Here is a 15,123-nt window from a genome sequence, read left to right on the forward strand (position 1 = left end):
GCGGCGCATCTCTGGCCCACGTGCATTGAGTCAGCTGCGCACGTGACAGCGAGCCGGCGTCCTCGTGTCTGGTGGTCTGACGCATGGCGCGGCAACCCCATTGGAGGAGTCTGCCCTGACGACCAGCGGCGCTTCTGATTGGACATTTTGGTTGGACCCGGTGTAAATAAAAGAAGCCCTGCGGCGCGTCGCGATCGGCGGTCCTGCGAGAGAGGAGTCCCCATGTCGGAGAGCCGACATGTGTGTGAGTCGGCGGTCTTAGGCGAAAAGTTGACCTATGTATTAGAGAGGAGAGCTCGGCTCTTCGAGTCTCTGTCGGCCCCAGTGCCGAAATTGTAACGCCTCTGTATATATGCTGTACATAAACCTTGTTTAACTCACCGTCGTCTCGTCCGCTCGTCTTATCAGCTCTGCGCAGAAGCAGTCGCGAGCTGATAAACATACGCTACGCAAAAACGCAGACGGCACGCGCTTAATCTGCCCGCGAGGGCAATTCCAGACAAACGTGAAACGCTCATCTATCGCACTCTATTTGCTTATAAATAATCATGTAGTGTCTGCTCGCCGCAGTTCAAGATTTCGTAACGTTATTTTCAATTCCATCGAGATGTGCTCGCTTTGGTTTGGACGCCTCGGCGTCCACCTCTTTGTGGTGTCGCAGCTCGTTCTTGATCTTCGACGACAGATTGGAGCCTTCAGATTCGCCTCTTTTCATAGATGGCGAGGCTCCGATGTCCGCGTTTTCGTCAGTGACGTCCCCGACGTTAGCCGAAACGTCCTCCTGCCCGCTGAGAGAGCCCCCACTGTGGGGCTCGAGTGTAGGTTTCGCAGGGTCCGGGGCGTGGGCCCTTTCGGTGATTGGTGGCGGGTTCTGCTGAAGATCAAGCTGAAGATCGGGGCTGGCGGACTGCAGCTCGAGCGCGCGCGCCCTGATGGTTTCGAGCCTTGAGCGGTGCTGTGCGTACTGGGCTTTCCAGACGGCGATGCGCGACACGGACGAGCTGCTGGCTTCGTGCGGCGGGCAGCTGCTGCCTCCGACTTCACCGTGGTCCGTGTTCTGCTGGAACGTGACGAGCACCATCCCCTGCGTTCCCGTGTAGCGAATGTATTTGCACGGATTTCCGTACAACGTACCACGCACGTACAAAACATTGCCTCCTAGGAAACAAAGCAACCGAATTATACTGACTGACTTCTCATTCCTAAATGTTTTCCCATTGGTCAGTAACTTTGGATAATTATACATATCGGATAATATGAGCTTACCTTAAACACCGCGGCTAGAAAGATGTACGATAGCGACGGCTTCAGGCGCAACGTCTGAAAGGGAATTTTTTTTTCAGTCAGCGGCGCATTTGCATGCGTGAATGGCATGGAATAAATGCACAAGCATAAGAACGTCATGAAGTATTGGGGATACCTCAGTCACATGAGAAGCCCATACGATTACGCGAATCTGCTTTCCATGTTAGACCAAGACAAAGGCCTTCTGATCGGAAGCTGGAATTGTCACACACGCATTTGTCGATTGAAGCCTCAGCAGAAAGCCACACGGATTTCACAAAAATAGTTAACGAAAACTTCGTAACCAACGCATTTCCTTCTAATGTCTCTCATTCCAACAACCTACTCTTTGCCGCTTTTGTGTGGCGATAAAAAATTAGAGCATTTCCGTGAGCTATAGATTATGTTTCTTACTGCTCAGGTCACTCAATCAAGGAAGGTATAATTGATTAATTAATAATTGATTTTTCTGTCTGATGCTTCAAACACAAAGGAGGTCCTTGGAATACTACACAGAATCGTTATTTTGCTATATGTTCTGGGAAGATAACTCGATGTGTTGAGAACATTTAAGTCCAGCGCTTCAGAAGGGTATATTGTACGGACCTCTGTGAATGCTATAACTTTCTGAGGGTTCGAATCACTGCTCGCTGAGGTGTCTTCTGTAGGGGTTTCTTCCTGCGAAGAAGTTGAACGACCACATTCACGTTTGTAAAAACAACCTACTGGTCTTGGGTGCTGTTAACGTGGCAGGTGATGAGCTTACCGGACCCACTTCTGGATCAGACGGGAAATTTTCCATAAGAGTGGCTTGCGCATAGTCCCACGATGACGCAGTAACCTTCTATGGAGCGTAAATGAACGAATGTAGATTATTGGACAGCTAGGAGCAAACTGCTAAATTACCATCTGCCTATGTTGCCTCTGGTACAAGCACCTATTTTCACTTAGTGTGTGCTCGTGTTTCACATGCACTGCACTGTAATTTTTTTTTTCAAAGCATAACCCGTTAGTCTAAATTATGTGCTCTAATACATGAAAATAGCCCGTTTTCAACGAATGATATTGGTTTCATGGTCGACACCAGACACAGGCTCATATGATCGAGTAGATAGGCAGAGGTTGGGCTGAATGTATTACATACATTGTCTGTACAGGAGAATTTAACTGTTGTCCGTTGAAGAAACATTGTACAGCTGGCCTGTCTCGCCTAGACTACAGGGGGTGATGTTGCGAAGTTTTGCGCACATTAATGATGTTTGCCACTGACAATGTATCGTTCAGTATGGTCGAAGGACATGTATCCTCACAAATAGCCATTGTGTAAATTATTTTTGTAACTGCGATATGATTTTTGTCAAGTACAACAGCCATCACTATGCCTTATCGTGTACCCAACAGTCTTCTTGTTAAGCAACGTATTTATTTTATTTGTCGTCGCTTATTTGCTCTTACCATGCGAGTGAAGTCACAACGCATTCATTGGGAAGCTCAGTTATTCATTTAGGAGCAGTAATAATCTAAAAAAACAAAGGAACTAGAATTACTATGTAGACAGAAGAAAAAAAATATAATACCCACCTCCTCCTCAGTATCTGTGGCGGTCTGCGTCACTTTGTAACCCTAATGATAATAAATAAACAATTAATTAAAATAAATGCGAGTTTTAATCGGAAAATATCAATATCGTGCTGCTAAAGTTTACACACGGTTGCTTCATTGAATTGTTTTAGAAATGCAAGCGCAGTTAGAAAGCGTGCCATGCATCGTTACTAGCACCGGTGCCTATACTATTCGGCGGAATCAGAAATTCAAGCATATAAAGTTACCAACATCGTGGTAATTTCGCAAGCATTCGTTGAGTGTAATGCTTATATTCAAGGTTTTGTTTCATTAAAGAATGTAATACTATAAATAAGATAAAATGGTTCACTGAAAAATGAGAGCGCTAGCATATCCGCCTCGTCTCTGATCACATTGACCATATAAATTTCTAACAGGTGCCTTAGCCAGTGGTGATATAACTTGTTACAGTGTCAATACCAAGATCAAAAGAACAAACAAAGGTTTGCCTCGAGTATAGAGCGGAAATGAAATTAAAGTGACCTTGAGAAGCTATAGCGTAGAGGATCTACGTATACACCACTTGCTGTCGCAGGGGTGCGAGCAACAAAACGAGGGTCAGAAACGTTTCATCGCTGTACAATTTCGTCACAAATATCTGGCTTGCACGCAGCCAAGCCGATTACGAAGTCTGTGAAGGTATAAGGAACGTTAGTTGTGCTGTTTTAAATGTGTTGTACATTTGCTGGGATATAGTAGTAATTCAGATGTTGAATTAATTTGGACGCATATATCACCATTGCTACAATACACTGAAAAAAGTACAGTTGATATTCCTTATTCCTTTTCTCTCTTCGTCATCTCATGGTTTTAATTAAGGTCGCGTCAAACAATGAAACTGGTCTTCGAAATTCTTATCCTTCATTCCGTCTCTATGCTTTGTGTTACCGGGGAACTAACCATTTCATGCATGTAGGCACGCCGAATAAGCGTCTCAAGCGCAAGAGACAAGGTTGCACATTTACTGCGATTCGCTTTCTGGGCGCGATTCGCTCGGAGGATTTCAAGCTGGACGGTTGTGCCCTCGCGATCTCCGACTTCAGCGTAGCTCCCGCCGACTGGTTCGCCCTCCGCGGTCTCCTGATGCCGTGCAGCTCTCGCATTGTGGCACCCCGCCCTTGGACTGCTTCGACCGGATCTCCACTTTCCTATCCCCTTCTTTTTTCCTCTCGCTGGCTGGCGGCTTCTTATCCATCTATTTTCCTTCTATTCTTTTTATTCCTTCTCTCTATATCTTTTATTCCCCATATCCCATTCCTCTGCTGACCTGTTGAGGTGTCCTCGTAAGGAGAGACAGTTACGGGTCGGCACCTTTCTTCTCTTTCCTTCTGATATAACCACAATCTCTCTCATTTACTGCACCACAAGAAAAAGAAGGAAAGAAACTCCAGCAAAACCCTGACGTCATCTGCGTCATAGTGGAGTGACGCGCTGAGCAGAGAACGGGTTCTGACGCAACTGCTTTACTTCATTATTGCCATCTCTTTTGTTTATTTATTTAATGGACCGGTTACTTAGGAGTGTCCAAGTTTTCAACATAAAACACTAAAGCTGCTTGTTTTTGCTGTTTTGAATTTGTTTTTATCTCCTCTCCATTTTCTTTTATTTTTAACTCGACGAGAAACGGTATAAATGTCTATACAGAAAACCTGCAGCACTACCAAGTTTTGCGCCGATTCCCGCATTAAATGCTGTAGTCGTGCGCAGCAAGACGTGGATAAACTTTCAATATCCCGTGCACGTCGTCAAGGATAACGGGTTGTTTGAGACATTGGTGCCTTGTTGCGTTAGCAATTCTGGAGCTCTTTGGGACCGAATTCGCAAAGATTTTATTGGCCAACCGTCCTCGTTGATAACATGTCCGGCGTCATCATTGGCTGGCGTTTTCCTTTGTGACAAACAACTTCAGTTCGTGAGCATTTACACGTAAGATGGACTGGGCTTAGTCGCGCAGGTCAGAGAAGTGCGCTTTCTTGAGTTCGATTAAGCATGTTTTTTGTAAGCAATGGATGTCGCCTCTAACTGCCCTGTTCCTCTTGTGAGGCAGGTGTAGGTACGCACTCGGAAGTGGTGTTTTGAGAAGTGTAACGAAGCTTTCTTTAAAAAAAATCATATTTTGTTGAAGTATGCATTCTGTTCTGGCATCTGCACATAGCCCAAGTGCGTATGTCATACAACATCTGCTTACTTTTGTTTATATCTGCAGTGCCAATTTGGTGCATTTTCTAGAGGCGGAGCATCTCTTTCTCACGCAGGTATGTCACGCGTCCATAGTCCGCACTCACACCACGCAGGCGCGACTCTCCTCTTTCCCTTCCTCCAACCGCAGCGTGTTACTCTCTCCACTTCTCTCCTACCACTTGCATGCTTGCGCTCCCTTCCCCCTTTGCGTCCGGCTGCCTGACCGGGGTTTCACCAGGAGGGAGAGCTCCCTTGTACTTTGCTTACGCATCGGCTGTTCCTGGCCTGCGGACTGGAGTCATCGCCTTCCAGAGCCTCGTCCCCTGCGTGAACTGCTTGCGGGGAAGACGAAACCATCGAACACCTGTTGCGTGTTTGCCCGGCGCTTCGCACACGACGAGAGGTCTTGCTCGCCACACTCCGTCGCCATGGTCTGCCCGCGGCTACACAGAGGAGCCTACTCTTCCCTGCACGGCACCACACCCAGGCCTCAAGGCGGTTCTTCGCTTTCTTGAGGACACTGAAGTGAACAACCGGCTATTGAAGCCGCCTTCCACGTCCTCGGTCGTGGACGCCATTTCTCTTCTTCTTTTCTCTTCTCCACATCTTTAATACCCTCACCCCACACCTACAGGTGCTGAACCGTGCTCCCAATTAGGGCTGCAGAAGTAGGGTGCGTATTTTCCTTTCCTCGTCTTCCCTCTCCCCCATTGTGCACGGGCGTCCCCTTCCTTTTCTCTCCTCTCCTTACGCAGGGAGCGCCTGCTAATCTTTCCTCCCCGCGGCGTCTCGCAAAGCTAGGGTGGCTAGAATGGTAGCAAAGCCGACGCAGGTAGCGTGTGCTAGCGAGTTTGTTCATTGAAGAAACCGACTGCTAGCGCTGCACAACCATGATGCTTCGAAGAGATGGTGACATTTTAGGGGCGAAGCTTTTTCTAGCGGCACACATTCGTCCCTCATAGCCGTTGTAATAGTGTGTAACAAGTATAACATTTTGACCTCCAAGGTGGTGCCGGTGAGAGATTTCTTCTGTGCCTTGTTGAACAATAGAAGATAGTGCTCAATGTGCATGCTGATGGCTGCTAAGGGGGAATGAGAGACAGGAGAATTCGGCTTTTAGTTAACGCGCACGCTGCTAACTTTTTATTGTTCAACAACGCACAGAAGACAAGAAAGGGTTGCTACGTCATACTCGCTGGGCGTAACCTCCTTGATTTTCGAAAGGTTTAGCGACCATTGGGCCGCAGTGCCATGAATACAGTGAACTAGTATATACCACGAACTTGACGTGGTTAAAGGTGGGAAGTAGACACGAAGCGCAACTTCCCGTAAAAAAGTGTGTGTTTCTCCTCTCGTTCAGTCCTTGGAATGTCCGCTGGATAGCGGTGCTTCTATATGAGGATTATATGATGAAAGGTGCGAGATGGTGGTACTTGGAGTGTTGAATAGGTGGACGAACGGACACACAGACAGATGCATGGACGGACGCTCGGATGGCTGCACGGACGAATGAACGCGTGGACGGACGCACGAGCGGATGTATGGACGAAAGCAAGGACGGACGCACAGATGAACGTGCGGACGCACGAACAGACGTACGCACGGAAGGGCGGATGGACGCATGGGTGGCCACACAGACGCACACATGGATGGACGGAAGCAAGAACGAATGGATGGACGAATGCTTCGCCCCACTATCCATCATTCACTCTGTGGATATGCTGCTATTTTTTTTCGTATTCACAAAAGAGTGCACCAAATCCAACTTTTTTATATAATCATAACACACTGGACTTGCTTGAGTTGAGTTGTTTAAGTACAAAAAAAATGACAGCATATCCACAAGGTGCATGATGACAAGTGGGGTGAAACACGAACAGGCGCATGGACGTACGGACGCATTGACGGACGGATGGACAGACGAACGTATGCACGAACAGATGGACGGACGCACGAACGCCCAAACGGACGGACAGATGCACGGACGGGCGCACGTAAGCACGGACGGACTGCATGATGGACGTGTCGCTCGACTTATCATCATTCACTTCGTGAATATGCTGTGACACCGTTTTCATTGACATGCAATGCAATGCAATGCAACTGGCGACTACGACTACGACGACACGTGACATACGACCCACGGCGTAAGGGGCTTCAATAACTCGTACAAGACGTCACACCAGTCTTAACATACTTATAAAGGTATGGTTGGGGATTATGCAAGCAATCCTAAATTATCGTCTTTCAAATGTCACGTGCTTGCGGTAACAAAGACGATATTATGCTCTGTATTGGCTTTTAATCCAAATCAGATGCTCTAATATTCTCATGCGGCAGTCATAATGCCTCCGTTGATAATTTGACCCCCTCTCTATACCAAAAGAGTGCAGAAATGTAACCCCTGCATGAGTATTCCAAGTTGGCACGTTCCCAACGTCAAAAATTAGGCTAAATTCTATTTTTTTGCTTTACCCGCAACCCTCTTACCTCGCTGGTCACGGACTGTACCATGTAGTATAGCGCGACGTCGCACACAAAGGTGATGAGGATGTCGATGGCATTCCAAATTAGGAATACCTTGAAACAGTTCTGGTTCCCCTGAAAATGTTCAAGCTTAGTATTAGGGAAGCTTGATCAACACATGGTAATTCCGGCAGAATATGAGTACTGCGTGTGCTTTGGGAACTGTATTTTCTTGCACATATTTTGTCGCAGACGTGCGCACGGTCGTCTATTAAAAGGGGGAAGGGGGGGGGGGCAGGGGCGACCTTTACCATAGCCCAACCACCATACTGCTCTTTCCTACCCCCTTTCGCTGAAACTTTTCCGAGCAGTACGTAGTTCAAAGATTGGGTATTAGGAGGAATGCAAGGACATGTGATTCAACATTTGGTATTCCCCAATTTTCGTTTACGCAGGTACATAAAAGAGTTCCTCGTAGAAGGTCCTTTAAGGCTATCGCAATAAAAGTAAATCAAACAAATCTCATTCTTTCTTCTGTGTGTTCTATATGCTTTTCTTTACATCAACGCTAGAACGAGCTCTGGCTGTTTGGCAACATTTACTGGTTTCGAAAGCAGGCAGTGGCTCGCTGGTAGACACAACTTACACGCATTCAGATTACAGCGCTTGAACGGGGACCATTCTGAAAGCGAGTCGAGAGACATTACCGTGCATTGGAAGCAGATGAAGACCACATCGGAGATGCAGCTGAGTGTTGAGGAGAATATCATTACGTACAGCACGGCGGCGAGAACTGCGAGACCTGCGAAGAATGTGCAAGTTACAAACTGGTTGCGCATTACGTGGTTACATTATACCAATGCCAATTTTATTGATTTCACAAAAACAATTAACCTCGTGCCCCATAACCACCTACTATTTGAAATGAGGCTGATTAACATTGATGAAAGAGTACTCAACTTGGTCGAGGAGTATACTTTAGCAACCGACGCAAGCCGTTGTGATTAACAATGTTCATTCATCACTGCAACCTATGTTCATTCATTACTGCAACATATCACCGGAGTGCCCCAGGGTTCCCCTTTAGGGTCGACCCTATTTTTTTTACATAAACGATATTCATCAAGCTATACACTCACAAATCCAGCTATATGCGGATGATTGCATTTTGTACCGACCAATAAGATGTAAGGATGGCTGTGCTAAGCTTCAAGAAGACTTGTATATGTTTGAAATATGGTGTTTGCAATGGCAAATGAGCGTAAACAGTACTAAAGCTAAGCTTATGAGATTTACCACTTCCAGCTACATTACAGAGAAAACTTACATTCTTAATTGTGAAGCCTTTGAAAGCACAGCATCGTTTAAATATCTAGGTATTCATATCTGCACAAATTTGATTGATTGATTGATTGATATGTGGGGTTTAACGTCCCAAAACCACCATATGATTATGAGAGACGCCGTAGTGGAGGACTCCGGAAATTTCGACCACCTGGGGTTCTTTAACGTGAACCCAAATCTGAGTACACGGGCCTACAACATTTCCGCCTCTATCGGAAATGCAGCCGCCGCAGCCGGGATTTGAACCCGCGACCTGCGGGTCAGCAGCCGAGTACCTTAGCCACTAGACCACCGCGGCGGGGCTTTCAGCACAAATTTGTCTTGACAAAATCGTGTGGATTTTGTTGTTTGGGTGGCATGCAAATCATTTGGACTCTTCCGTCGTACGCTCCATCAGGCTGCCAGTAGTAGCAAACTGCTCGTATACACTACCATACTCCACCCGAAACTTGAGTCATTTATATGGAACCCGCACCACAAGTATCTTATTAACAAATTCGAATCTTTGCAAAACAAGGCATCTAGTTTTATCACTGGTAGTTATTCAAGGCAATCAAGCATCACAAAAAGTATGACCTAGGTCTCACCACCTTGCAGACTAGAAGAAAAAATATGCCTCTTGGCCTTTTTTCATTAGCTTTTTTCATTAACCAAGCACATTCTCTCAAGCACACATCTTACACACCAAAAACATTTTCCACTAATCAATCACAAACTGAACGTTGAACAAATTTTTGCACGCATTAACGTTTTACAGTTTTCATGCCTACATATAGCCATGTCATAATGGAATCATCTCCAAAGTAACATAGATGAAATAGCTGACCACGTATTATTTAGAAACGCGTTAAATGAGGCGTTCGAGAAAGTAACATCTTACCCTTTAAGTACTAGCGATTATTTTTAACACAGAAAATTTCTATCCTAACTTTGTTGTCGCGATGCCTGTATATGCAACACAAATAACGTGCGTTTATTTCTTGTGTAATGAAGAAAATGCAGTACAATGATGTCAGTTGAGAAGCATTGTACTACTAGAAACTTCTATTTTTTCTTCAATGTTTTCTCTTTTTTTTTCTCTACACGTATTTGTTCCTATTACATCATTTCGATTTTCATATGAATTGTTATGCTCTCCCCTATGTAATGCCCACGTTGGGCTTTTAGGGTAAATAAATGAAAAGAAAAATATAGCGTCTATTTCTAAAGGAGCGCTAGAACAAACACGGGACAGAGGCGTATGCAAAACGTATTGGTCGCCTTTTTTAATCGACTTTGTTGCCATTACCCATCAGGCGTTATGAAGATACATTTTCAAACGCTCTTTGGCGGAATCTCAATTTCATGGGCCTCCACAGGCTTCACCTTCAAGAAAGGGGGGGGGGGGGGGGAGAAGGCAAAGATTTATCGCAGTACCCCCTCCCTGGTATATTTCAATGTATCGGGCTGGCTTTGCGCACCCACCTTCCCCTTTTAGTTAACTATGTGGGGGGGGGGGGGGCCTTTTGTCTCTTATGTCGGAGGCGTTAAACGGTATGCTACGTGTTCGGAGAAATTTATTCTCACAGGCAGTGGACGTAAATAACATTTAAACAGAACATTTCCTCAAAAAAACTATGGGCACAGGCACATATACATTTTGTTACAAAAAGATATGTATACATATGTACAGTCGGCCAAAATTTTAACTATGTTGTGCAGTGGCAACTTTTTCGTCTGTCAGCGCCATCATATGGAACGAAGTTACAGAAACTTCTTTCGCGGACATGTGCTTTGTGGAGTCTCACCATTCTCAAAACTTGATTCGGTCGTATGGTAAAGATACACAGAAAAAGCTGCCACTCAGGCACGAAAGCTAAAGATTTGGCCCACTGTACATTAGATACTAAACTAAAAACACAAATAAACGCTATTTGTACCAGATGACGATCAATATGACCTTGGCCGTAAGAATCAAACGGGAACAATCACGAAATATTTGGTTTGGGGTCCTTTAATAGCTCACCTCCAGCGTGGAGCCGTTTACGGACGATGTGAGAAATAAATTGCCGGATATTGGCCGAGACAAAAGGGAGTAGCTGCGAGGTGTGAGCTAAGTAACCTTTATTATGCAATAATTGATAATTACAATTTGAAGAAATTTCGGCGCTCCGATGCCCTCAACACCATTGGCTAGCTCTCATTTTATGCTGGCCATTCTACCACGCAAGGGCGGTCAACGAGGCGTTTTTATGTTACCCGTGGCCTCCGACATTGTTTAAAAATCTTGAAGGCCACGCGTTGTCGCTTGAGAAGCTTTGTGCGTTAGCTTTTAAGCGTCAGATGGCGTCCCAAGCTACACTCTCAACATTTCTTGTGGGTGCAGTGCAGTGAAGGGCGTTTGCGGATCAACAAGAAGATATACAGTCAACTTTGTAGACATAAATCATCTTACAATTTGCATTGCACTGCTTTAAACTTTTCGTCCTAATGTACCTCAACTGCATTGCTTGTCGTAATCATGTGAATTTGCGTTGCGCTCCTGTCAGCTTTTTATTTTACTCGATATGAATTGCATTCCGAAAATAGATATTAAGGAACTTAAGTTAGCTTATTTGAGTCGACAATTTTGCTTTTTTATAGTAGTTAGCAAAAAGTAATTCTGCATTGCGCCTTTGCAGATTTGCTTCTCATTGCACTTTTACTACATTGCATGATGTAACATTAAAATTTATTTATTTATGCCGGATTTTATTGCGGGATATCTGAGTTTTTTTCTCACGTTATAGTACGAAAAATACGTGGATGATATTGTCATCTGAAAATGTGATATTATTATCGATTTTAACACATTCCTAAGCACCTTTTTCTTAGAAAAAAAAAGGAATGCTTGATACATGTTATTGGATCAATAATTGATCTGTTGAACTATTGCGCGCACCATCAAATCACACTCTACCAGGCCAAGTATTCGTGGTAGGATTTCTCGCCTCATTAGTGTCAATGAGTAAAAGTATCCAATTCCTGCGTACATGGTGGCTTTGTTTAGACGTGATACCATATTAATGTATTTTTTTCATGATGTTCTCGGAATATACAGGTACTAACATGGTAACCCATGTCAGGAAATGTTGCACTCGGGATGATACAATACTACTAAGAAAAAAAAGCTTGCAAATTGAGAAAGTGCCTCGAATTCATCTTATACCGTAATTGTTACTCAGAAGCAAGCTTGCACTATTCTATAAGCCTAGAGAACATTTCTTCTCAAAATCAATACGGTGCTTGTGTGCAACACTTTGGCAAATCTGTCCTCGATAATAAGTTCTCGATTGTCGTCTAAATTAGACGTGCATGGTCGAATCAAGCTCTTCCCACGTTTGCAGTAAACTGACCCGGTAAATTTATGTCCACTTTCACGGTCAAGATAATATAAGACCCGAGCAGTAACTGTTATGGCACTGTCTAGAACTACAAGAAAGCCAGATAACGTAACAAGAATGATGGTTTATTGAGCAGCTTGTATTTACACTAAACGCATGTGACGTTGCAGTGACGTGCCTTGATAACACTGCACCACCCTGACACATCAATAACAACAATGAAAATAATATTTGAATGAGTTTTTTTAATACAAAAATATTTCCTTGGTCATCCTTTTAGAAAAAGTTGCTCTAACTCCCGATTAAGACGTGCCAGCTGTGTTCCTAATTAATAGAAACGAACATTAGTGCTTACCACTAACGGTTTTCGCCGACTCACTGGCTAGGCTGACCCTCAGCCGGTTACCTTGGGCGAGCGACTGAGAATTCTCGAGCACCGAGAAGCAATTGAAACACTGAAGGAAGAAATGAAGTAAGCGTATAAGGAACATCAATAATAAGAAGAAACTTCGCATCATTGAAAATTCTCATTACTAAATTAGAGAAGTTACCGACGCTAGGGGATGGTCATCAACACCTAGCTTTGTATCAAATGTTGAAAAAGCTGGAATTGGGTCATTCGAAATGCTGCAACCACGCGAAACCTTGATAAGGTATGCATCCGTCCGTGCATCAGCACTTCATGAATGGAACTTTCTAGCGAAGAACTTTAATTCTTGAGACACGCGTGCCAACGCAGGCCTCAAGGTGGTGGAACATAGCTCTTGTTAATTATGCCTCCGCGCATGCTCGTGCGCGTGCACACGCGCACACACACACACACACACACACACACACACGCACACGCACACACACACACACGCACGCACGCACACACACACACACACACACACACGCACACGCACACGCACACACACACACACACACACACACACACACACACACACACACACACACACACACACACACACACACACACACACACACCGTATTCACTACGGTAAAAGCAAAAATGCTGTGAAACTTAGCGGCCTTCCGCGTCAGAAATGTAACACCTTCTAAACGATGAAATGAAAGCAAAAAAAAAAACTGAACAAGGTAGTATATTCCGTTTACGAATAATACTTGAACCAGGAATATCGCTGGAGGTATACCGTTTCGATAAGTGGGCTTGCTTGTTCTTCGTTGCAGCTTTCATCAAACTGTCAGTCACATTTCATGTTTAGCAGCTTCTAAAAAACGCTAAGTCAAACACATGAACTTGCTGCAACTGTATTCATCGAACAAAACGTTTCGGCTTCGGCTATATTAGATAATCGTCTATCCTGACAGTAGCAAAGCAAGGCCTACTCCGTCGTTTGCATTCCTTCAATTTTACCTTTTTTTATTCTTGTTTCAGTGTATATGCGCGCATGTTTGGGCCTGTAAAATTTTTATTTATCAACTAGTCTCGTTTTGGTTGCTTCTGCTATGACTTGTCTGTTTCTGATCTTGATTTCCCTGTCAGACGAGTTCCCGAGCAAGTGTACAAGATGGAGGCTGTCGTTAACCACGATTACCCTTGTCACGAGCAACTTCAGTCATAGATCACTATAGTCCCGAAAGATATCACTGTCACAGGGCCATGCAATGGAGCTGGTTAGCAGTGCTTGGTACATAAAAAAGGTGGGAAGCTACTTACAAAACAGAAGGCTACGATCAAGTTGAGGGCCAGTGCCCTGGACATCAGGACACAGAGCAGCACACGCTCACGCACTTGCAAGGCAAATCACTGCCCAAGCCCGTTCGAATACTCAAGGTTCCTTCTTATTCTTCTTCTTCTTCTTCGTGTATGCGTAACAAAGACGAAACAACCAAACATTATTTTTTATCATGCAACTGCGTCAATTTATCGAAGAAAAAACATTCTCAAAGTGGTGTTAAATTGAAATAAATTGGATTTCGTCATTTAAAATATGCTATCCTTGGGAGCCCCTTCAATAGGTCATCGTCACCGGGATCTCCATCCTGTGGTTGGAAAAAAAAATTTATTGAATCGGGATGGTGTAATGAATTAATTCTGAATATTTATAGTTCATTAGTCCTACATTTCATATGTGAGCACATTTATCCCTAAATTATTTGTTTCAAGGCCACTCCCCCCGAGTGGGTGTTAGCTATACATATTGGCCATTATCATCATCATCATCATCATCATCATCATCATCATCATCTATAGATGTAGATTCTAAAGTTTCTTGCTCACACCCAGCCTGGTGGATCAACAAAGAATCGGGAAAATAATATAAAGTATTTTACAAAAACAGAAAAAAGAATCATGTGTTATTTAATTTAATGAAATCGTTTTCTAGAAATATTTTTGAAAAAAAGTTGGGGCGAATAAATTTGTAGCGAGTAGAACATAATATAATAATATAAAAAAGGTCCAGTTTAGATGAATGTGAAGGTTTGCATCTCTGGTTATTGTGTTTTAAATTGGCTGTGCTATGAAATCTCGAATGGCCTCGCGTATACTTTCGCGTCGCTGTGCCCAAAGGTTGGTGCATCCAGGGATAGTAAAATAGAATTTGTCGCATTAAATTGAATGACGCAAAACGCTGTTTCAAGAGGTCGTTTTCTTTTTTGGTTCAGAAAACCTTCAACAAGAGATCAGAATGTGTCCTACTGTTTTATTTTCTTGAGAATCAGATCAGAGCAGGGATGGTGCCAAACCAGTTCCATATAAACAGAAATTCAATGATGTTATACTACAACGTGGGCTAGTAACCATAATTTTAAAATATTTAGTATGGCATGACGTACGTTTAAACCGTCAATAGCTGATTAAAATCCAGGAAATTTCTTACAGATGGAATAGCGAATT

The 15,123-nt window shown here is 44.0% G+C and overlaps 1 protein-coding gene across 1 annotated transcript in view; it reads right to left on the bottom strand.

The window, feature by feature from the left end:
* Window positions 1-571: 571 nt before the first annotated feature.
* The window catches only part of LOC142794004 (uncharacterized), a 35,086-nt gene continuing 20,534 nt past the window's right edge, over window positions 572-15,123 (bottom strand). Inside the window, exons 10-17 of the mRNA XM_075885836.1 lie at window positions 12,616-12,715; window positions 8,262-8,356; window positions 7,579-7,689; window positions 2,866-2,907; window positions 2,051-2,128; window positions 1,891-1,962; window positions 1,267-1,320; window positions 572-1,084 (exon numbers count right to left, since the gene is read on the bottom strand). Of these exons, the coding sequence (XP_075741951.1) occupies window positions 572-1,084; window positions 1,267-1,320; window positions 1,891-1,962; window positions 2,051-2,128; window positions 2,866-2,907; window positions 7,579-7,689; window positions 8,262-8,356; window positions 12,616-12,715 (1,065 nt within the window). The remainder of the gene's footprint in view (window positions 1,085-1,266; window positions 1,321-1,890; window positions 1,963-2,050; window positions 2,129-2,865; window positions 2,908-7,578; window positions 7,690-8,261; window positions 8,357-12,615; window positions 12,716-15,123) is intronic.

Source organism: Rhipicephalus microplus, chromosome 2, assembly GCF_043290135.1.
Source record: "Rhipicephalus microplus isolate Deutch F79 chromosome 2, USDA_Rmic, whole genome shotgun sequence".
NCBI classification, from domain to species: domain Eukaryota; kingdom Metazoa; phylum Arthropoda; class Arachnida; order Ixodida; family Ixodidae; genus Rhipicephalus; species Rhipicephalus microplus.